This window comes from Bombina bombina, chromosome 2, assembly GCF_027579735.1.
Source record: "Bombina bombina isolate aBomBom1 chromosome 2, aBomBom1.pri, whole genome shotgun sequence".
Taxonomy (NCBI): Eukaryota; Metazoa; Chordata; class Amphibia; order Anura; family Bombinatoridae; genus Bombina; species Bombina bombina.
This window is the reverse complement of record NC_069500.1, coordinates 355,459,227-355,483,297: the sequence shown is the minus strand read 5'-3', so window position 1 is coordinate 355,483,297 and position 24,071 is coordinate 355,459,227. Positions and strand designations below refer to the sequence as shown.

Sequence of the window (24,071 nt, the reverse complement as noted above, 5' to 3'; positions counted from 1 at the left end):
CATTCAGATCTGTCTCAACAGATTGTATTAGACAGCCGGTCGAGAGAATCGCTCTCTTGATGGCTCTGTCCAAATCATCTGTCCCGAGGGACATGCTTCTTAAGATCATCCTGGGAGATTGTGACTACGGATGCAAGCCTATCCGGATGGGGAGCGGTTTGGGGTGCCAGGAAGGCACAGGAGTTGTGGACTCAGGAGGAGTCCTCCCTCCCGATCAATATTTTGGAAGACTTGGCCACTTCTGGGTTTGTCCCAATTCATCAGATTCCAATCAGACAATATAACCTCGGTGGCTTACATTAACCATCAAGGGGGGAACGAGAAGTTCCTTGGCCATGAAGGAAGTATCTCAGATTCTGGAGTGGGCAGAGGCCCACAGCTGTTCGCTGTCAGCGATCCACATTCCAGGTGTGGAACACTGGGAGGCGGATCAGGCAATCCTTCCATCCAGGGGAATGGTCTCCCATCCAGAGATGTTTGCAGAGATATGCAGCAAGTGGGGGACGCCGGAGATAGATCTCATGGCATCCTGTCTGAATACCAAGCTACCCAGGTACGGGTCGAGGGATCCCCATGTGGATCTAATAGATGCACTAGCAGTGCCCTGGAGGTTCAAACTCGTATATCTTTTTTCTCCATTACCGCTTCTTCCTCGAGTGGTGGTCCGCATCAAGCAGGAGCGGGTATCAGTAATCCTGATTGCTCCATCGTGGGTGCGAAGGGCGTTGTTTGCGGGTCTAGTGGAGATGTCCTCATCTCCTCCGTGGCGGTTACCTTGTCGCAGAGACCTGCTGATACAAGGTCCATTTGTTCATCAAAATCTAGATTCTCTGAGGCTGACTGCGTGGAGATTGAACACTTTGTCTTAGCCAAGAGAGGTTTCTCTGAGAGTGTCATTGATGCTCTTATTCAAGCTTGTAAACCAGTTACTCTGCGTATCTACCACAAGGTGTGGAGGACCTACTTATTCTGGTGTGAAGAACGTGGTTTTTCCTGGCACAGAGTTAATGTTGCCAGGATCTCCATCCTGGAGAAGGGCCTTTCTGCTAGTTCCCTGAGGGGACAGATTTCGGCCATGTCGGTTTTATTGCACAAGAGACTGGCTGAGCTTCCAGATGTGCAGTCCTTTGTTAAGGCTCTGATTAGAATCAGACCTGTGTTTAGATCTGGGGCTCCTTCTTGGAGCCTAAATCTTGTTCTTCGGGTTTTGCAACAGATTCCATTTGAGCCTCTGCATTCCGTTGACTTTAAATTATTATCTTGGAAGGTTCTCTTTTTATTGGCTATTGCCTCTGCGCAGAGTTTCTGAGATCTCTTCTTTGCAATGTGAGCCCCCTTATCTGATTTTTTTTTTTCTTGCAGATAAGGCAGTTTTACGTACTAAATTAGGTTTTCTTCCTAAGGTTGTGTCAGATCGCAACATCAATCAGGAGATTTTGGTTCCTTCCTTTTGTCCTAATTCTCCTTCTTCGAAGGAACGCTTACTTCACAATTTGGATGTGGTTTGCACCTTGATGTTCTATCTTTAGGCTACTAAGGAGTTTAGACAATCTTCCTTCTTGTTTGTTGTCTATTGGGGGAAGGGTAATGGGCAGAAGGCTACTTCGACTTCCCTATCTTTTTGGTTGAGGAGTGTCATCCACTTAGCTTACGAGACATCGGGACATCATCCTCCTGAGGGGATAACGGCTCAATCCACTAGAGCAGTGGCTTCCTCTGGGGCCTTTAAGAACGAGGCCTCTATGGATCAGATTTGTAAGGGGGCTACCTAGTCCTCCTTACATACTTTTTCAAAATTTTACAAGTTTGATGTTTTTGCTTTAGCTAAAGCAGCTTTCGGGAGAAAAGTTTTGCAGGCTGTGGTGCCCTCAGAATAGGGTCCGCCTCTTCCTTTTTGTTCCGTCCCGTTATTCATTCAGTGTCCTCTGGAGCTTGGGTATAGTTTTCCCAACAGTAAGGAATGAAGCCGTGGACTGTCCCTATCTTAGGAAGGAAAACATAATTTATGCTTACCAGATAAATTCCTTTCCTTCTGGATAGGGAGAGTCCACGGCCCCCACATGTTTCTTCTTGTCTATGGGCGGTCCCCTATTATTTATTTTATTCCTCTGTCACCATTTATACACTAATGTTTCTCCTACTTTTCCTTGTTCCCTCGGCAGAATTACTGGGGTAATGAGGAAGTGGGAGGGATATTTAAGCCTTTGGCTGGGGTGTCTCCTGGTGGCCAGGTGTTGTATTTCTCAACACTAAGGAATGCGCACCATACTTCTATTATTCCTTGCAGTGAAGAGGTCAATTAGGTAGCTTTAAAAGGTTAATTTTAGCTTTTAGTGTAGAAATTACCCTCCCACCAGACGCTTTCCAACCCCTGATCCCTCCCAAGCAGCTCTCTTCCGTCCCACAACCCCCACTGGTCACCCCCATCTGAGGTTCTGGCAGACAGTATGAAAATATATGGCTTTTTTTAAATTTTATTTTAAATAAAATATTTATTTTATTTTGACGTTTTCTGCAGTGTAGGATCCCCCCTTACCCCCCCAACCTCTCTGATCCCCCTCCCCCTTTAACTTTTAGCTGCTATCTTAGATACTGGCAGCTGTCTGTCAGTACCTATAAACCATTTTTTTTTTCTTATTTATTGTATCATTTTCTGTAGCGTAGTGTCCCCCACCCCTCCCATGATCATTAGATAGGGCACCTCACACCCCCAAAACCCTTTTTCCGTAGTGTTGCTGCCCCATCCGTCCCTGTCCTTTATTTTTTTCTCTGCAGCGTAGGGCCTTCGCACTCTCTCCCCCCTACACTGCCACCCACCTCCCACTGGCACCAACAGAAGATAGTTTTAGATGGTGACAAGCACAGTGTCATCGTCTGTAACGATCACGCATCTGCCCTCATATGGAACCGGAGCGCTGATCGCTCTCCAGTTCCATATGCGGCAGATGCCTGGAGCTTCAGGTACTCCAGCTCTCGGCTGTAACTTAACAGTAGAGACTGCTGGAGCTTCTTGAAGCTAAGCTGTGTATATATACGTCTTGTGGTACGATAGCCAAAGTTCTGCAAGACGTGTGTGTGTGTATGTATGTATGTATATATGTGTATATATGTGTGTGTGTGTGTATATATATATATATATATATATATATATATATATATATATATATATATATATATATATATATATATATATATATATATATATATATATATATATATATATATATATATATGTGTGTGTGTATATATATATATATAATTTGGTGAAGGGGTTGAGTTCCTTCAATGCTGAGTTATTTTAGATCTGTGTTTTAAAAATTTGCTTTTCTAATAATTTTTTTTAAGGGCTTTGCTGTACGGATGAGACTTCTTAGAATATCTTGTCTGAACGGCGATGTTTGAATATCAGGCTCTAAGTGTTTTTAGAAAATAACTGTAGTTTGCAGAAATACCATAATGGGCTAGATTATGAGTGGCACGCTAACAGTTGCGCGCAAGCGATAAGGGGTTTATCACGGCTGTTTCCACAGGCACATATTACAAGTTAAATTGAAAGTCAATCCTAGCATTATACAAACGCCAGGATGGACTATTGAAACAAATAAACGGGACTTTCATTCATGAAGTATAAGATACTTCATGTAGAAAGCTCCTTTATTTGATTTAATCGATTGCCGTTTTTAAGCTGCTACAGCAGCCCACGGCTAAAAAATTTTTTTTGTTAAGAGGTGACGTTTTCACCTCTTAGCCAATAGCCGTGCGGTAAATTCGTCTTGGCGCCAATGGGAGCCGGATTTCCCACACAGCTATTGGCTAAGAGGTGAAAACGTTGCCTCTTAGCCAATTTTTTTTTTTAGCCCTGAGCTGCTGTACCAGGTAAAAATGGCGATCAATTGAAACAAATAAAGGAGCTTTCTACATAAGGTATCTTATACTTCATGAATGAAAGTCCCCTTTATTTGTTTCAATAGTCAATGCTAGCGTTTGTACAACGCTAAGATTGACTTTCACTTTAATGCATTTGTTTGAGCGCAATTGAATTTAACGCACTTCGGGATAGCATGAGAGCTGTGGTTAACTGTTACCCTCAACTAAAAAGGTGCACAAAACATATCAAAAATACATTACAAAGTACAGTTACACTTCTATTAACACTGTCTAATAAAAATTATTAAAAAAAATATTGCATAAAGTGATAAGGGCTCAAAGTTTTGAAGACTCAGTTGTTAGGAAAAAAAAAAGAGATACACACATAAATAATCAATTTTAAATGTGTGTATGTATGTGTGTGTAGATATGTATTTTCAGAAATAAATACACAAACACATACGTGTGTGTGTGTATATGTGTGTGTATATATATATATATATATATGTGTGTGTGTGTATATGTGTGTGTGTGTGTGTGTGTATATATATATATATATATATATATATATATATATCTTTCAGAAAGAGATAAGCACAGTCTTACAATACCACATTAGCCAGGGTGCACTCCAAAAAAGCATATGCACTCCTCGTTTGAAAGAAGGCACTCACTGGTCTTTAGCAAAAACAATTCTTTAATTCATCCAATAAAAATCAAGTCAAGTTCATCCATAACGTATCGGTGTAAAAACATACATCTAATACCCACCTTATATACAAACATTTGAAAACAAGCTCGCTCAGCAATTCACATCCGTCCCCACCGACGTCATCACGCTCAAGCGTGAGCAGGATGCGTCAGTGAGGACCGATTGGCTGCAGGTTCCCATGGCAACCAAACATACACAACCTACGATGTAAGCCCGGTCAGTAATCCACATCCGTCCTTACCGATGTCATCACGTTAAAGCGTGAACATGACGCGTCGAGTGGGCCGATTGGCTGTAGATTACCATGGTAACCACAAATACAAAAAACATACAGCGTAAGCCCAAAGTCACAAGTGTATGCGTGCGAGTGTCTGTCCCACCAACAGCTCAAAATCGAATGCAGTCTTGTAAGGCACAATTGTGCTCTAATAACCCATACACTATTGCCACATTCTTTTATTCTGAACTATTCAAAATCTTAGGTTTGCACAAATGACATATATATATTATGTACAGCTGTCATATGTAATATTACCACCCTCCTTCATGCCTCTCGGTATAAGTAGAAACCAGTGTGTACCCACTAGAATGAAGATTCATGTAGGATCCTGGTGCAGGCTGATTACCGGAGTGGTAAAAATGAAACACATATGTAGTCAGTCTATGGGTTATTTGGTGTAGAATGACCCAAAGTGCAGATAGGTGTTAAGTTCCTTGGGTATTACGGTATCCAGCATATGAATCCATTTCGTCTCTCTCTGGAGAAGCCGTTTCGCTCTGTTGCCACCCCTGGATAATGGCGGGATGTGGTCAATCACCCCCATTAATATCTATCATAAATTGTTGAATTTAAGAAAGAAAGAGATAGATTACCATCTACATGGGGTGTACCTTTCAGGGTATCATCGTAAAAAATATATACCATGGGCGTTCAGAATAAAGAATATACCAACATTAGGCCGCCAGAATATGGAGTTCTGCAGAAGATGGTGTGCAATACTTAACAAGTGCTCCTATGACTTATTACTTCTAGTCATAGAAGAGGTGAGCAGACTTGAATCTGAAAATAGAGATTGAAGCCACCAAACTGCAGAACTACCAGATTACGGTGGATGATGATACACAAGATTGGGTCACTAAGTTAGATAGCATGGTAGCTAAATACAGGAATGAGCTAATAATGTTTAAGAACAAAAAATGAAATACAGTTGAGAGTGACTACAGAGATAAACACGTTTATCGTTGGTTATATGGCAAAGTTGAACTACCCAGGTATAAACGTAGAAACACACGTAATCGAAATACATTGAGTCTGGTTGATAGTAGTGGGGGGATTCACCTGGCAATGAAAACATAGAGGTTAATACAAAGGGGGCCCCCCAGCAGCAGTCTTTTTCTGGGGTGGCCACGAGATCTACGGCCAAGCCGCCACTACCAGGCCAGAAAGATACAAAAGAGAGAGACGACCACATGGTAGGAGAGGGGGACACAAGAAAAAAACAAACAAAGAAAAAGTAAATATAATTTTCAATCTCAGCTCTAGAGAACTGAGTAATACTGAAATTTCTGTACTTAATTGTGGTCTTTCATTTATACCTACCCCAAAATGTGATACATTTAACACTGTGGTAGACGTTCATAAATTCCAGAGACAACTTAAATTAAAAGATTTTTTTAAGAACAAGACTATGAGACCTATGTCCATGTTTAAGAAACCATCATCCTTTGAACCTCCTAATACCCATCATTCAATTAGGGGCTTCACAAGAATGATATGTCATGATGTAAATAATTCTATAAAATGTACTGTGTTTCCAAATCTAAATGCTGATGAAAGATTAGCTATTAAAACCTTGAGCAATGATAATTCAATCGTTATCCGCCCTGCGGATAAGGGCGGCTCTATAGTTATACAAAACTATACTGATTATAGAGCGGAAGCTCTGCGCCAACTTTCAGGTCTGAAACTTAGGTGCAATCCAACTGTAACTTTAAAAAAAATCATTGACCAGCATATTCAAATGGGTTTGGAATCAGGAGTACTATCTGAACAGGAAGTTGATTTTTTGATAACGGAATATCCTAAAATTCCAGTGTTATATTTGTTGCCAAAGGTGCACAAGACTCTTGAGGATCCCCCTGGCAGACCAATTGTGTCTGCCAGGGACTCCTTATTATCCAGTCTATCCATGTTTATTGACTTCTATCTACAACCTGTGGTTAAAGGCACTTCTGCATACCTGCAGGACTCGGCGAGTCTCATACAAACACTTAGGAGTTACACTGATTTACACACTGATGATATTCTTGTCACCATGGACGTTGACAGCCTCTACACCTCTATCCCTCATGGGGGAGGGGTGGGGGCTGTCAGGTCCATGGTGACTGATAATCCTTTGTATGAGGGCCCACCTGTGGAGTTTTTTTGTGAACTGGTAATGTTGTGCCTTGAAAAAAACTACTTCAGGTTTGAACGTGACTACTATTTACAAATCTCTGGAACAGCCATGGGTTTTAACATGGAACCCTCATATGCTAACTTGTACATGGCATGGTATGAGCAGCAGGCCATAAAACCATTTGCTCATCCCCACATCAGGTATTACGTACGTTATGTAGATGACGTGTTCCTGGTGTGGAGAGGCAATGAAACAGAATTAAAGCAATGGGTGTCATGTTTGAACTCCATGGACTGTCCCATTAGATTTAAACTTGAATATAGTGTGACGAGAATTCACTTTTTAGACCTGAATATTTTTAAGGTCCAGACGGATGAACAATATGTTTTTGGTACATCATTATATACTAAAATTACTGATCGCAATTCATTGTTGGAAGCTGATAGTTTCCACCCTAGACACCAAAAAACAGGTATAGTGAAATCGCAGCTCACTAGGGTCATCTGCAACAACAGTGATGTACCCACTATGCTGGAACAACTTGACGAGATGGAGATGAAGTTGATAAGGAGGGGTTATGATGGTGTAATGGTCCACGGCATAAGACAGGAGTTGTTGGAGGGCACTACTACAAATGCAAGAGAATTAAAAAATAATACCACATCACAACAGAACTTCATAAGCACATATACTCCGATGAGTCGAGAGCTTACAAGGTCTGTACGCCAACACTGGGCAATCTTGGAGACTGACACAACGCTTCCTTTTTATGGTACCAGGCCACCACGTATGGTGCATAGGCGGGCTAATAATTTGCGAGATCTGCTGGTGAAAACGGATCCAGTTGGCTGTTACCAGAAAGAAACATGGTTAAAACCCTCAAGCAAAGGTTGCTTTACATGCGGAAATTGCACAACATGCAATAGCATGATGAAGGGAAAAACGTTTCAACATCCTCATACGAACAAGCGCTACACAATCCGCCATCGACTTACATGCTCCAGTACACATGTTATATACATGTTGATTTGCCCGTGCTCCCTGGTATATATCGGAAAAACAGTTACAAGCTTCAGGGATAGGATGGCAAATCACCGATGTGCCATTCGGGAAGCCCTTAAAACTGGCGATTCGGATCAGCCGGTAGCACGCCATTTCGTGCAGTACAGACATAGTGTTTCTAGTATGAAAACTATGGTGATTGACCACATCCCGCCATTATCCAGGGGTGGCAACAGAGCGAAACGGCTTCTCCAGAGAGAGACGAAATGGATTCATATGCTGGATACCGTAATACCCAAGGGACTTAACACCTATCTAGACTTTGGGTCATTCTACACCAAATAACCCATAGACTGACTACATATGTGTTTCATTTTTACCACTCCGGTAGGCATCAGCCTGCACCAGGATCCTACATGAATCTTCATTCTAGTGGGTACACACTGGTTTCTACTTATACCGAGAGGCATGAAGGAGGGTGGTAATATTACATATGACAGCTGTACATAATATAGAAGTCATTTGTGCAAACCTAAGATTTTGAATAGTTCAGAATAAAAGAATGTGGCAATAGTGTTGTATATTTGTTGCAAATATGTAGACAGAGGTTATGTAACAAAGTTGTTTTTGTTTTTAGTCACTGAGATTTAAGCCCATTTGTTTCAGGTTGGATATGTTGGCGGTGTGTTTGTCTGAGAAAAGACTAACTCAATAGGTCTGGGTTATTAGAGCACTGTTGTGCCTTACAAGACCGCATTCGATTTTGAGCTGTTGGTGGGACAGACACTCGCACGCATACACTTGTGACTTTGGGCTTACGCTGTATGTTTTTTGTATTTGTGGTTACCATGGTAATCTACAGCCAATCGGCCCACTCTGACGCGTCATGTTCACGCTTTAGCGTGATGACATCGGTAAGGACGGATGTGGATTACTGACCGTGCTTACATCATAGGTTGTGTATGTTTGGTTGCCATAGGAACCTGCAGCCAATCGGTCCTCACTGACGCATCCTGCTCACGCTTGAGCGTGATGACGTCGGTGGGGACGGATGTGAATTGCTGAGCGGGCTCCTTTTTAAAATGTTTTTATATAAGGTGGGTATTAGATGTATGTTAGCAATTTTTCTATTTGGGGGACATGTTTATTCTGTGATACGGATATCTTGACATCATTTGACAAAGGTCTTATAATGACACCGAAACGTTATGGATGAACTTGACTTGATTTTTATTGGATGAATTAAAGAATTGTTTCTCTTGTTAAGTGTATCCAGTCCACGGATCATCCATTACTTATGGGATATTCTCCTTCCCAACAGAAAGTTGCAAGAGGATCACCCACAGCAGAGCTGCTATATAGCTCCTCCCCTCACTGCCATATCCAGTCATTCTCTTGCAACTCTCAACTAAGATGGAGGTCGTAAGAGGACTGTGGTGTTTTATATTTAGTTTATTTCTTCAATCAAAAGTTTGTTATTTTTAAATGGTACCGTGTACTGTTTATCTCAGGCAGTATTTGGAAGAAGAATCTGCCTGCGTTTTCTATGATCTTAGCAGAAGTAACTAAGATCCTTAGCTGTTCTCACATATTCTGAGGAGTGAGGTAACTTCAGAGGGTGAATAGCGTGCAGGTTTTCCTGCAATAAGGTATGTGCAGTTAAAATATTTTTCTAGGGATGGAATTTGCTAGAAAATGCTGCTGATACCGAAGTAATGTAAGTAAAACCTTAAATGCAGTGATAGCGACTGGTATCAGGCTTAGTAATAGAGATACATACTCTTATAAAAGTGTATTTCTCCAACATAGGTGTGTCCGGTCCACGGCGTCATCCTTACTTGTGGGATATTCTCTTCCCCAACAGGAAATGGCAAAGAGCCCAGCAAAGCTGGTCACATGATCCCTTCTAGGCTCCGCCTTCCCCAGTCATTCTCTTTGCCGTTGTACAGGCAACATCTCCACGGAGATGGCTTAGAGTTTTTTGGTGTTTAACTGTAGTTTTTATTATTCAATCAAGAGTTTGTTATTTTAAAATAGTGCTGGTATGTACTATTTACTCTGAAACAGAAAAGAGATGAAGATTTCTGTTTGTAAGAGGAAAATGATTTTAGCAACCGTTACTAAAATCGATGGCTGTTTCCACACAGGACTGTTGAGAGGAATTAACTTCAGTTGGGGGAAACAGTGAATAGACTTTTGCTGCTTGAGGTATGACACATTTCTAACAAGACGATGTAATGCTGGAAGCTGTCATTTTCCCTATGGGATCCGGTAAGCCATTTTTATTACATAAAGAAAAAAAGGGCTTCACAAGGGCTTTTAAGACTGTAGACATTTTCTGGGCTAAAACGATTGATATATAAGCATATTTTATACTTCATAGCTTTGAGGAATTATTTTATTCTTGGGAATTATGTAAAATAACCGGCAGGCACTGTATTGGACACCTTATTCTCTAGGGGCTTTCCCTAATCATAGGCAGAGCCTCATTTTCGCGCCTCTATTGCGCACTTGTTTTTGGGAAGCATGACATGCAGATGCATGTGTGAGGAGCTCTGATACATAGAAAAGACTTTCTGAAGGCGTCATTTGGTATCGTATTCCCCTTTGGGCTTGGTTGGGTCTCAGCAAAGCAGATACCAGGGACTGTAAAGGGGTTAAATATAAAAACGGCTCCGGTTCCGTTATTTTAAGGGTTAAAGCTTTCAAATTTGGTGTGCAATACTTTTAAGGCTTTAAGACACTGTGGTGAAATTTTGGTGAATTTTGAACAATTCCTTCATACTTTTTCACATTTGCAGTAATAAAGTGTGTTCAGTTTAAAATTTAAAGTGACAGTAACGGTTTTATTTTAAAACGTTTTTTGTACTTTGTTATCAAGTTTATGCCTGTTTAACATGTCTGAACTACCAGATAGACTGTGTTCTGTATGTGGGGAAGCCAAGGTTCCTTCTCATTTAAATAGATGTGATTTATGTGACACAAAATTTAGAGAAAATGATGCCCAAGATGATTCCTCAAGTGAGGGGAGTAAGCATGGTACTGCATCATCCCCTCCTTCGTCTACACCAGTCTTGCCCACACAGGAGGCCCCTAGTACATCTAGTGCGCCAATACTCCTTACTATGCAACAATTAACGGCTGTAATGGATAATTCTATCAAAAACATTTTAGCCAAAATGCCCACTTATCAGCGAAAGCGTGACTGCTCTGTTTTAGAAAATACTGAAGAGCATGAGGACGCTGATGATATTGGTTCTGAAGTGCCCCTACACCAGTCTGAGGGGGCCAGGGAGGTTTTGTCTGAGGGAGAAATTTCAGATTCAGGGAAAAATTCTCAACAAGCTGAACCTGATGTGATTACATTTAAATTTAAATTGGAACATCTCCGCGCCCTGCTTAAGGAGGTGTTATCTACTCTGGATGATTGTGAGAATTTGGTCATTCCAGAGAAATTATGTAAAATGGACAAGTTCCTAGAGGTCCCGGGGCCCCCCGAAGCTTTTCCTATACCCAAGCGGGTGGCGGACATTGTAAATAAAGAATGGGAAAGGCCCGGCATACCTTTCGTCCCTCCCCCTATATTTAAGAAATTGTTTCCTATGGTCGACCCCAGAAAGGACTTATGGCAGACAGTCCCCAAGGTCGAGGGGGCGGTTTCTACTCTAAACAAACGCACCACTATACCCATAGAAGATAGTTGTGCTTTCAAAGATCCTATGGATAAAAAATTAGAGGGTTTGCTTAAAAAGATGTTTGTTCAGCAAGGTTACCTTCTACAACCAATTTCATGCATTGTTCCTGTCACTACAGCAGCGTGTTTCTGGTTCGATGAACTAGAAAAGGCGCTCAATAAAGATTCTTCTTATGAGGAGATTTTGGACAGAATTCATGCTCTCAAATTGGCTAACTCTTTCACCCTAGACGCCACTTTGCAATTGGCTAGATTAGCGGCGAAAAATTCTGGGTTTGCTATTGTGGCGCGCAGAGCGCTTTGGCTAAAATCTTGGTCAGCGGATGCGTCTTCCAAGAACAAATTGCTTAACATTCCTTTCAAGGGGAAAACGCTGTTTGGCCCTGACTTGAAAGAGATTATTTCTGATATCACTGGGGGCAAGGGCCACGCCCTTCCTCAGGATAGGTCTTTCAAGGCCAAAAATAAACCTAATTTTCGTCCCTTTCGCAGAAACGGACCAGCCCCAAGTGCTACGTCCTCTAAGCAAGAGGGTAATACTTCTCAAGCCAAGCCAGCCTGGAGGCCAATGCAAGGCTGGAACAAAGGTAAGCAGGCCAAGAAACCTGCCACTGCTACCAAGACAGCATGAGATGTTGGCCCCCGATCCGGGACCGGATCTGGTGGGGGGCAGACTCTCTCTCTTCGCTCAGGCTTGGGCAAGAGATGTTCTGGATCCTTGGGCGCTAGAAATAGTCTCCCAAGGTTATCTTCTGGAATTCAAGGGGCTTCCCCCAAGGGGGAGGTTCCACAGGTCTCAATTGTCTTCAGACCACATAAAAAAACAGGCATTCTTACATTGTGTAGAAGACCTGTTAAAAATGGGAGTGATTCATCCTGTTCCATTAGGAGAACAAGGGATGGGGTTCTACTCCAATCTGTTCGTAGTTCCCAAAAAAGAGGGAACATTCAGACCAATCTTAGATCTCAAGATCCTAAACAAGTTTCTCAAGGTTCCATCGTTCAAAATGGAAACCATTCGAACAATTCTTCCTTCCATCCAGGAAGGTCAATTCATGACCACGGTGGATTTAAAGGATGCGTATCTACATATTCCTATCCACAAGGAACATCATCGGTTCCTAAGGTTCGCATTTCTGGACAAGCATTACCAGTTTGTGGCACTTCCGTTCGGATTAGCCACTGCTCCAAGAATTTTCACAAAGGTACTAGGGTCCCTTCTAGCGGTGCTAAGACCAAGGGGCATTGCAGTAGTACCTTACTTGGACGACATACTGATTCAAGCGTCGTCCCTTCCACAAGCAAAGGCTCACACGGACATTGTCCTGGCCTTTCTCAGATCTCACGGGTGGAAAGTGAACGTAGAAAAAAGTTCTCTATCTCCGTCAACAAGGGTTCCCTTCTTGGGAACAATAATAGACTCCTTAGAAATGAGGATTTTTCTGACAGAGGCCAGAAAATCAAAACTTCTAAACTCTTGTCAAATACTTCATTCTGTTCCTCTTCCTTCCATAGCGCAGTGCATGGAAGTAATAGGTTTGATGGTAGCGGCAATGGACATAGTTCCTTTTGCGCGAATTCATCTAAGACCATTACAACTGTGCATGCTCAGTCAGTGGAATGGGGACTATACAGACTTGTCTCCGACGATACAAGTAGATCAGAGGACCAGAGATTCACTCCGTTGGTGGCTGTCCCTGGACAACCTGTCACAGGGGATGAGCTTCCGCAGACCAGAGTGGGTCATTGTCACGACCGACGCCAGTCTGGTGGGCTGGGGCGCGGTCTGGGGACCCCTGAAAGCTCAGGGTCTTTGGTCTCGGGAAGAATCTCTTCTCCCGATAAATATTCTGGAACTGAGAGCGATATTCAATGCTCTCAAGGCTTGGCCTCAGCTAGCAAAGGCCAAGTTCATACGGTTTCAATCAGACAACATGACGACTGTTGCGTACATCAACCATCAGGGGGGAACAAGGAGTTCACTGGCGATGGAAGAAGTGACCAAAATCATTCAATGGGCGGAGACTCACTCCTGCCACTTGTCTGCAATCCACATCCCAGGAGTGGAAAATTGGGAAGCGGATTTTCTGAGTCGTCAGACATTTCATCCGGGGGAGTGGGAACTCCATCCGGAAATCTTTGCCCAAATTACTCAATTGTGGGGCATTCCAGACATGGATCTGATGGCCTCTCGTCAGAACTTCAAGGTTCCTTGCTACGGGTCCAGATCCAGGGATCCCAAGGCGACTCTAGTAGATGCACTAGTAGCACCTTGGACCTTCAAACTAGCTTATGTATTCCCGCCGTTTCCTCTCATCCCCAGGCTGGTAGCCAGGATCAATCAGGAAAGGGCATCGGTGATCTTGATAGCTCCTGCGTGGCCACGCAGGACTTGGTATGCAGACCTGGTGAATATGTCATCGGCTCCACCATGGAAGCTACCTTTGAGACGAGACCTTCTTGTTCAAGGTCCGTTCGAACATCCGAATCTGGTCTCACTCCAACTGACTGCTTGGAGATTGAACGCTTGATCTTATCAAAGCGAGGGTTCTCAGATTCTGTCATTGATACTCTTGTTCAGGCCAGAAAGCCTGTAACTAGAAAAATCTACCACAAAATATGGAAAAAATATATCTGTTGGTGTGAATCTAAAGGATTCCCTTGGGACAAGGTAAAAATTCCTAAGATTCTATCCTTTCTTCAAGAAGGTTTGGAGAAAGGATTATCTGCAAGTTCTTTGAAGGGACAGATTTCTGCCTTGTCTGTGTTACTTCACAAAAAGCTGGCAGCTGTGCCAGATGTTCAAGCCTTTGTTCAGGCTCTGGTTAGAATCAAGCCTGTTTACAAACCTTTGACTCCTCCTTGGAGTCTCAATTTAGTTCTTTCAGTTCTTCAGGGGGTTCCGTTTGAACCCTTACATTCCGTTGATATTAAGTTATTATCTTGGAAAGTTTTGTTTTTGGTTGCAATTTCTTCTGCTAGAAGAGTTTCAGAATTATCTGCTCTGCAGTGTTCTCCTCCTTATCTGGTGTTCCATGCAGATAAGGTGGTTTTGCGTACTAAACCTGGTTTTCTTCCGAAAGTTGTTTCTAACAAAAACATTAACCAGGAGATAGTCGTGCCTTCTTTGTGTCCGAATCCAGTTTCAAAGAAGGAACGTTTGTTGCACAATTTGGATGTAGTTCGTGCTCTAAAATTCTATTTAGATGCTACAAAGGATTTTAGACAAACATCTTCCTTGTTTGTTGTTTATTCTGGTAAAAGGAGAGGTCAAAAAGCAACTTCTACCTCTCTCTCTTTTTGGATTAGAAGCATCATCAGATTGGCTTACGAGACTGCCGGACGGCAGCCTCCTGAGAGAATCACAGCTCATTCCACTAGGGCTGTGGCTTCCACATGGGCCTTCAAGAACGAGGCTTCTGTTGATCAGATATATAAGGCAGCGACTTGGTCTTCACTGCACACTTTTACTAAATTTTACAAATTTGATACTTTTGCTTCTTCTGAGGCTATTTTTGGGAGAAAGGTTTTGCAAGCCGTGGTGCCTTCCATCTAGGTGACCTGATTTGCTCCCTCCCTTCATCCGTGTCCTAAAGCTTTGGTATTGGTTCCCACAAGTAAGGATGACGCCGTGGACCGGACACACCTATGTTGGAGAAAACAGAATTTATGTTTACCTGATAAATTACTTTCTCCAACGGTGTGTCCGGTCCACGGCCCGCCCTGGTTTTTTAATCAGGTCTGATAATTTATTTTCTTTAACTACAGTCACCACGGTATCATATGATTTCTCCTATGCAAATATTCCTCCTTTACGTCGGTCGAATGACTGGGGTAAACATAAATTCTGTTTTTAAAACGTTTGCTGGCATGTTTAATCGTTTTTTATATATGTTTGGTGATAAAACTTATTGGGGCCTAGTTTTTTCCACATGGCTGGCTTGAATTTTGCCTAGAAACAGTTCCTGGAGGCTTTCCACTGTTGTAATATGAGTGGGAGGGGCCTATTTTAGCGCTTTTTTGCGCAGAAAAAATTACAGACACAGACATCCAGCTTCTTCCTGCATGTTCCAGGACTTCTCTGAAGGGCTCAAAAGGCTTCAAAAGTCGTATTGAGGGAGGTAAAAAGCCACAGTAGAGCTGTGGCAGTTGTTGTGACTGTTTAAAAAAACGTTTTTGTCATTTGTTGTTCCGTTTTTGGTATTAAGGGGTTAATCATCCATTTGCAAGTGGGTGCAATGCTCTGCTAACTTGTTACATACACTGTAAACATTTCGTTAGTGTAACTGCCTTTTTTCACTGTTATTTCAAATTTGGAAAAAAATTTGTGTTTCTTAAAGGCGCAGTAACATTTTTTTATATTGCTTGTAAACTTGTTTTAAGTGTTTTCCAAGCTTGCTAGTCTCATTGCTAGTCTGTTTAAACATGTCTGATACAGAGGAACCTTCTTGTTCATTATGTTTGAAAGCCATGGTGGAGCCCCATAGGAGAATGTGTACTAAATGTATTGATTTCACCTTAAACAGTAAAGATCAGTCTTTATCTATAAAAGAATTATCACCAGAGGGTTCTGTCGAGGGGGAAGTTATGCCAACTAACTCTCCCCACGTGTCAGACCCTTCGCCTCCCGCTCAGGGGACGCACGCTAATATGGCGCCAATTACATCAGGGACGCCCATAGCGATTACCTTGCAGGACATTGCTGCAATCATGAATAATACCCTGTCAGAGGTATTATCTAGATTGCCTGAATTAAGAGGCAAGCGCGATAGCTCTGGATTTAGGAGAGATACAGAGCACGCAAATGCTGTAAGAGCCATGTCTGATACTGCGTCACAGTATGCAGAACATGAGGACGGAGAGCTTCATTCTGTGGGTGACATCTCTGACTCGGGAAAACCTCCGTGTATTGCTTGGGGAGGTATTAGCTGCTCTGAATGATTGTAACACAGTTGCAATTCCAGAGAAATTGTGTAGGCTGGATAGATACTATGCGGTGCCGGTGTGTACTGACGTTTTTCCTATACCTAAAAGGCTTACAGAAATTATTAGCAAGGAGTGGGATAGACCCGGTGTGCCCTTTTCCCCACCTCCTATATTTAGAAAAATGTTTCCAATAGACGCCACTACACGGGACTTATGGCAGACGGTCCCTAAAGTGGAGGGAGCAGTTTCTACTTTAGCAAAGCGTACCACTATCCCGGTTGAGGACAGTTGTGCTTTTTCAGATCCAATGGATAAAAAATTAGAGGGTTACCTTAAGAAAATGTTTATTCAACAAGGTTTTATTTTGCAGCCCCTTGCATGCATTGCGCCTGTCACTGCTGCGGCGGCATTCTGGTTTGAGGCCCTGGAAGAGGCCATCCATACAGCTCCATTGGAGGAAATTATTGACAAGCTTAGAACGCTTAAGCTAGCTAACTCATTTGTTTCTGATGCCATTGTTCATTTGACTAAACGAACGGCTAAGAATCCCGGATTCGCCATACAGGCGCGTAGGGCGCGCTATGGCTTAAATCCTGGTCAGCTGATGTGACTTCAAAGTCTAAATTACTCAACATTCCTTTCAAGGGGCAGATCTTATTCGGGGCTGGCTTGAAGGAAATTATTGCTGACATTACTGGAGGCAAGTTTCATACCCTTCCTCAGGACAGGGCCAAATCAAAGGCCAAACAGTCTAATTTTCGTGCCTTTTGAAATTTCAAGGCAGGAGCAGCATCAACTTCCTCCGCTTCAAAACAAGAGGGAACTGTTGCTCATTCCAGACAGGCCTGGAAACCTAACCAGTCCTGGAACAAGGGCAAGCAGGCCAGAAAACCTGCTGCTGCCCCCAAGACAGCATGAAGGAACGGCCCCCTATCCGGAAACGGATCTAGTGGGGGGCAGACTTTCTCTCTTCACCCAGGCGTGGGCAAGAGATGTTCAGGATCCCTGGGCGTTGGAGATCATATCTCAGGGATATCTTCTGGACTTCAAAGCTTCTCCTCCACAAGGGAGATTTCATCTTTCAAGGTTATCAGCAAACCAGATAAAGAAAGAGGCATTCCTAAGCTGTGTGCAAGACCTCCTAGTAATGGGAGTGATCCATCCAGTTCCGCGGACGGAACAGGGACAGGGGTTTTATTCAAATCTGTTTGTGGTTCCCAAGAAAGAGGGAACCTTCAGACCAATCTTGGATCTAAAGATCTTAAACAAATTCCTCAGAGTTCCATCATTCAAAATGGAAACTATTCGCACCATCCTACCCATGATCCAAGAGGGTCAGTACATGACCACAGTGGACTTAAAGGATGCCTACCTTCACATACCGATTCACAAAGATCATCATCGGTTCCTAAGGTTTGCCTTTCTAGACAGGCATTACCAATTTGTAGCTCTTCCCTTCGGGTTGGCTACAGCCCCGAGAATCTTTACAAAGGTTCTGGGCTCACTTCTGGCGGTTCTAAGACCGCGAGGCATAGCGATGGCTCCGTATCTAGACGACATCCTGATACAGGCGTCAAGCTTTCAAATTGCCAAGTCTCATACAGAGATAGTTCTGGCATTTCTGAGGTCGCATGGGTGGAAAGTGAACGTGGAAAAGAGTTCTCTATCCCCACTCACAAGAGTCACCTTCCTAGGGACTCTAATAGATTCTGTAGAGATGAAAATTTACCTGACGGAGTCCAGGTTATCAAAACTTCTAAATGCTTGCCGTGTCCTTCATTCCATTCCACGTCCGTCAGTAGCTCAGTGCATGGAAGTAATCGGCTTAATGGTAGCGGCAATGGACATAGTGCCATTTGCGCGCCTGCATCTCAGACCGCTGCAATTATGCATGCTAAGTCAGTGGAATGGGGATTACTCAGATTTGTCCCCTCTACTAAATCTGGATCAAGAGACCAGAAATTCTCTTCTCTGGTGGCTATCTCGGGTCCATCTGTCCAAGGGTATGACCTTTCGCAGGCCAGATTGGACGATTGTAACAACAGATGCCAGCCTTCTAGGTTGGGGCGCAGTCTGGAACTCCCTGAAGGCTCAGGGATCGTGGACTCAGGAGGAGAAACTCCTCCCAATAAATATTCTGGAGTTAAGAGCAATATTCAATGCTCTTCTAGCTTGGCCTCAGTTAGCAACCCTGAGGTTCATCAGATTTCAGTCGGACAACATCACGACTGTGGCTTACATCAACCATCAAGGGGGAACCAGGAGTTCCCTAGCGATGTTAGAAGTCTCAAAGATAATTCGCTGGGCAGAGTCTCACTCTTGCCATCTGTCAGCTATCCACATCCCAGGCGTAGAGAACTGGGAGGCGGATTTTCTAAGTCGTCAGAATTTTCATCCGGGGGAGTGGGAACTCCATCCGGAGGTGTTACTCAACTGATCCATCGTTGGGGCAAACCAGAACTGGATCTCATGGCGTCTCGCCAGAACGCCAGGCACGAAAGCCTGTCACCAGGAAAATCTACCATAAGATATGGCGTAAATATCTTTATTGGTGTGAATCCAAGAATTACTCATGGAGTAAGGTTAGGATTCCTAGGATATTGTCCTTTCTCCAAGAGGGTTTGGACAAAGGATTATCAGCTAGTTCTTTAAAAGGACAAATTTCTGCTCTGTCTATTCTTTTGCACAAGCGTCTGGCAGAGGTTCCAGACGTCCAGGCATTTTGTCAGGCTTTGGTTAGAATTAAGCCTGTGTTTAAAACTGTTGCTCCCCCGTGGAGCTTAAACTTGGTTCTTAAAGTTCTTCAAGGAGTTCCGTTTGAACCCCTTCATTCCATTGATATTAAACTTTTATCTTGGAAAGTTCTGTTTTTGATGGCTATTTCCTCGGCTCGAAGAGACTCTGAGCTATCTGCCTTACAATGTGATTCTCCTTATCTGATTTTTCATGCAGATAAGGTAGTTCTGCGTACAAAACCTGGGTTTTTACCTAAGGTAGTTTCTAACAAGAATATCAATCAAGAGATTGTTGTTCCATCATTGTGTCCTAATCCTTCTTCAAAGAAGGAACGTCTTACATAATCTGGAAGTAGTCCGTGCCTTGAAGTTTTACTTACAAGCTACTAAAGATTTTCGCCAAACATCTTCCCTGTTTGTCGTTTACTCTGGACAGAGGAGAGGTCAATAAGCTTCGGCAACCTCACTTTCCTTTTGGCTTCGGAGCATAATTCGCTTAGCCTATGAGACTGTTGGACAGCAGCCCCCTGAAAGGATTACAGCTCATTCTACTAGAGCTGTGGCTTCCACCTGGGCCTTTAAAAATGAGGCCTCTGTTGAACAGATTTGCAAGGCTGCGACTTGGTCTTCGCTTCACACCTTTTCAAAATTTTACAAATTTGATACTTTTGCTTCTTCGGAGGCTGTTTTTGGGAGAAAGGTTCTTTAGGCAGTGGTTCCTTCCGTTTAATCCTGCCTTGTCCCTCCCATCATCCGTGTACTTTAGCTTTGGTATTGGTATCCCATAAGTAATAGATGATCCGTGGACTGGATACACTTAACAAGAGAAAACATAATTTATGCTTACCTGATAAATTTATTTCTCTTGTAGTGTATCCAGTCCACGGCAAGCCCTGTCCTTTTAAGGCAGGTCTAAATTTTAATTAAACTACAGTCACCACTGCACCCTATGGTTTCTCCTTTCTCGTCTTGTTTCTGTCGAATGACTGGATATGGCAGTGAGGGGAGGAGCTATATAGCAGCTCTGCTGTGGGTGATCCTCTTGCAACTTCCTGTTGGGAAGGAGAATATCCCATAAGTAATGGATGATCCGTGGACTGGATACACTACAAGAGAAATAAATTTATAAGGTAAGCATAAATTATGTTTTTTGCTAAAGACCAGTGAGTGCCTTCTTTCAAACGAGTATTTATTTATATATGTATGTATATGTGTGTGTACTGTGGAGCCTTTTCAGTCAAGTAGCTAAAACATATTTTATGCAGTGTTCATATTTAATAAAGTGTTTAAAGGGATATGAAGCCCCAAAATAATACATTGTAATTCAGACAGAGCCTATCACTTTAAAAATGATTCCAATTTACTTCTTTTATCAAATTTGCTGAGTTCCCATGATATTGTGTTGAAAAGATAATTAGGTAGGCATCTGGAGCACTACATGACAGGCCATAGTGCTGCCATCTAGTGCTCTTGCAAATGGATAACATTCTTGCAAAACTCCTGCCATTTAGTGCTCCAGAAATGGGACGGCTTCTACGAAAATGCCCCTGCTTTTCAACAAGAGATACAAAGAGAATGAAATAAATTGATAATAGAAGTAAATTAGAAAGTTGTTTAAAATTACATGCTTTTCTTGAATCATCAAATAAAATGTGGGTTTCATATAAAATTTGATGTCGGGTTAGCGCACTGGTTTAATACGATTGGGTTTGCATGCTTCATTAAAGTCTGTGGGGGACGCGATATTCTAATTTCAACGTTTTGTGTGTGTCGGATTAGCGCTTGTGCTAAAACCTTTTTACTTTCAATTTGTGTTATTGTGCGTGCTTACTTCTAGTGAAGTTATCGCTCGAGCGGGAGCACTAAATATTGCTACATTCTTAACCCCTTAAGGACCAGCGACGTACCCTGTATGTCACTGGCCTTTTTTGGGGACTTAATTGTTTTATAGCGTGGTCTTGCCACCAGCGTTGAGACTGCTCTATTCCACAAAGCCTGCTGGAGGGAGGGAATTAATAGCGTGTTCTTGCGAGACTTGTGCTATTATGTCCTGAAAAAACCCTTAACGACCAGTGACATACAGGGTACATTGTGGTCATTAAGGGGTTAATCTACCCCAATATCAGGAAAACTCAACAATATGAAATGCAAAAAAATAAAATAAAAAATGGTGTAGATGGCAAATAGCAGTACAGAAATCATTATTTCCTAAATATTTCAAACACACATTTTATGGGCCCACATTTAGCATCAGTTCACCTTTCCAAAATACCTAGCTGTATTGTTCAATAACAATTAGAGAAAAAAAAAACAAGCAAAAAGAACAGTGCTCGTTTTGGCAGCACATATACTAAAAAAATAAATAAAAAAGGAACAATACAGAAAACATTAGCATGACCCCTGTGCAAAGATGACCCACAAATTGGTTAGGGCGCTTAAAATAAATAGTTGCACAAAAAACCGCCATCCTTTTTTAGTATTTCACAAAATATCTATTTTTCTATTGGTTAATTTCTTATTGGGCATTCTGAGTGTTATGGGTTGAATAATTATTATTTATCATACACCTCTCCTTATCTGTTTCTGTCAGTCTCATTGCCACAAGAATAATATTGAAAACCATGTCCCTAACATACAAAGCCTTAAATAACCTTCCTATATATTCACCTCCATTTTGCTCAAGATATTACTTCCCTTTCTCATTACTTGCTGACATTTCTATTCACTGAACTTGTAACGGTTTTGTGGAACTCCTTGCCTTGCTTGGTACTTTTGATTTCTAGCATTGGGATGGAGATGCATGCAATCTACTTCTACATATTTCTGTCTCTTCCCCCCCCCCCATCATCTCCCTCACCGTGTGTCTTAGCTGTTCTCTAGATATGCATCACGTGGTCACTCAAGGGGGGGTTTCCTTTTATTAATTTATATTTTGTGTAAATACTAGCTAGTATTCTTTATCAACTTATTTTCATAGAAATGGGGAATATTTTTATTATGAATAATAATACTTATCTGTTTTTATAAACCATCACAGATGGAGATATAGAAATCAATTGTTAAGAAACTAAAATAGTTTTGTAAAATGGCAATGCTAGATTAAGATATTTTTAATATTACCAATTATTTTTACTTTTGTTTTGTAGAATGCCACACCAAGATTTCACTGTAAGAGATGTGAAGCTTTTAGTGGGTGAGTTATATTTCCAATAGAACACAAATTTTATTTTTTGTCTTTTTTTTTTTTATTATTATTTTTTTATTATTGCAAAGTACATCCGCTAAAAGAAATTATCACTATTTCTTTCCTAAGTCATGGAGAGTCCACAACGTCATTCCAATTACAAGTGGGATATTCACTCCTGGCCAGCAGGAGGACGCAAAGAGTACTACAGCAAAGCTGTTAAGTGTCAATTCCCTTACCCATAACCCCCAGTCATTCTCTTTGCCTCTGTCAATGGAGAAGGTGAAGTTCGGTGTCTGAAGAATGGATACTTTTTTCGGGTACTTTTCCCTTCAAGCAATGATTTGGGTTTAGCTGTGTCCACGTCAATCTCTTGAGTAAGAGTAGTGATGACTTTTAAGCAGTTAGAAAGTTGTGAGGTAGTCCTTGCTTGGTTTTCTAACATGTCTGCTGCCCTTGGTATAGAAAGCCAGAGTTGGTTACTCTGTTCTTACTTTTTCTGCAGGTCTCTGATAGGAGTATGTGTCCTGTCACGCGTTGTGAGCTGTCTTCCTGCCGGACAGCTGGATTTGCAGGTAAGTGCTTTTGTCTTCTAGGTATTGGAGACTTGCACTTGAGAAGCTTTTCCTGCAGTAATTATTGGGACATAATCCTTTAGGAAGGATTTATTTGGGCAGGGTGCAGGCACTTTATGTATGTGTGGAGACTAAGGGGTTACCTTTCCATGCGGGATGTTTTCTCTGAGGCATTTTATATATAAGTTTCAGTTTATTGGGACTTGGCTCTACTTTGTTGTATCAAGTTTTTAGTAGGCAGTTGCTGCTAGAAACGCGCACTTGGTTAGTTATTGCTGCGCAGTTTCTTTTTCTGCCGGTCATGTGACCCCTCCCTTACCCGACTGAGTTCCTGAGCGGAGTGGCGTCATGTTGGACAGCTTCTTGGTGTCGGATCATTTTTTCGATCAATGTACAGCTTCTTGCCTAACAATTTGGGAATTAAAGGTTAAGGTAGGGCATCTCAGTCTGCCTGAGGTGTAGAGGCGCCTTTTTTATTTGTTTTGAATATTGCTCTGAGGAGATTAAAACGTTTTTTTCTCTTACAGTGACAGTGTCATTTTCATATATAAGTCATTCCTTTAATTATTTGGAATTCTTTTACCTATGGACATGGAACTGAAGTCTGCTCCTATGGATAAATGTTTGTGTCTTGAAGCCCAAATTGTGTTACCTATGCAAATTTGTTCTTCATGTTTAGAAAAGACTTTGAAATGTAAAGATATACTTTTTGTTTCTGAGCCTAATGTCTCTCAGGTTGATGCTGTTCAAGCAATGCCACAACTTTCTCCTTTATTGTCCCATGCCTCCAAGGCTTTACATACAGTGCCCTGCAGTTCCTCTCAGCCTCCCGGAGGAGTTTATTTGCCATCAGATTTTGCTGCACAGATATCCTCTGTGGTGTCAGTGGCTTTTTCTGCTTTTCCCATTATAGGGAAATGCAAGAGGAAATCTAGTACTGTTTCAGAGTGTAAGGTGTCTGCCCCATCTGCTGCTAC

The 24,071-nt window shown here is 42.1% G+C and overlaps 1 protein-coding gene and 1 pseudogene across 3 annotated transcripts in view; both read left to right on the top strand.

Moving 5' to 3' along the window:
- Positions 1 to 24,071, top strand: part of KDM2B (lysine demethylase 2B) — a 1,014,988-nt gene that overhangs the window by 96,701 nt on the left and 894,216 nt on the right. For all 3 annotated transcript variants that reach the window (XM_053701743.1, XM_053701744.1, XM_053701742.1), the window contains exon 4: positions 22,482 to 22,528. In XM_053701743.1, coding sequence (XP_053557718.1) covers positions 22,482 to 22,528 — 47 coding nt within the window. The remainder of the gene's footprint in view (positions 1 to 22,481; positions 22,529 to 24,071) is intronic.
- On the top strand, positions 21,669 to 21,781 carry LOC128650665 (uncharacterized; annotated as a pseudogene).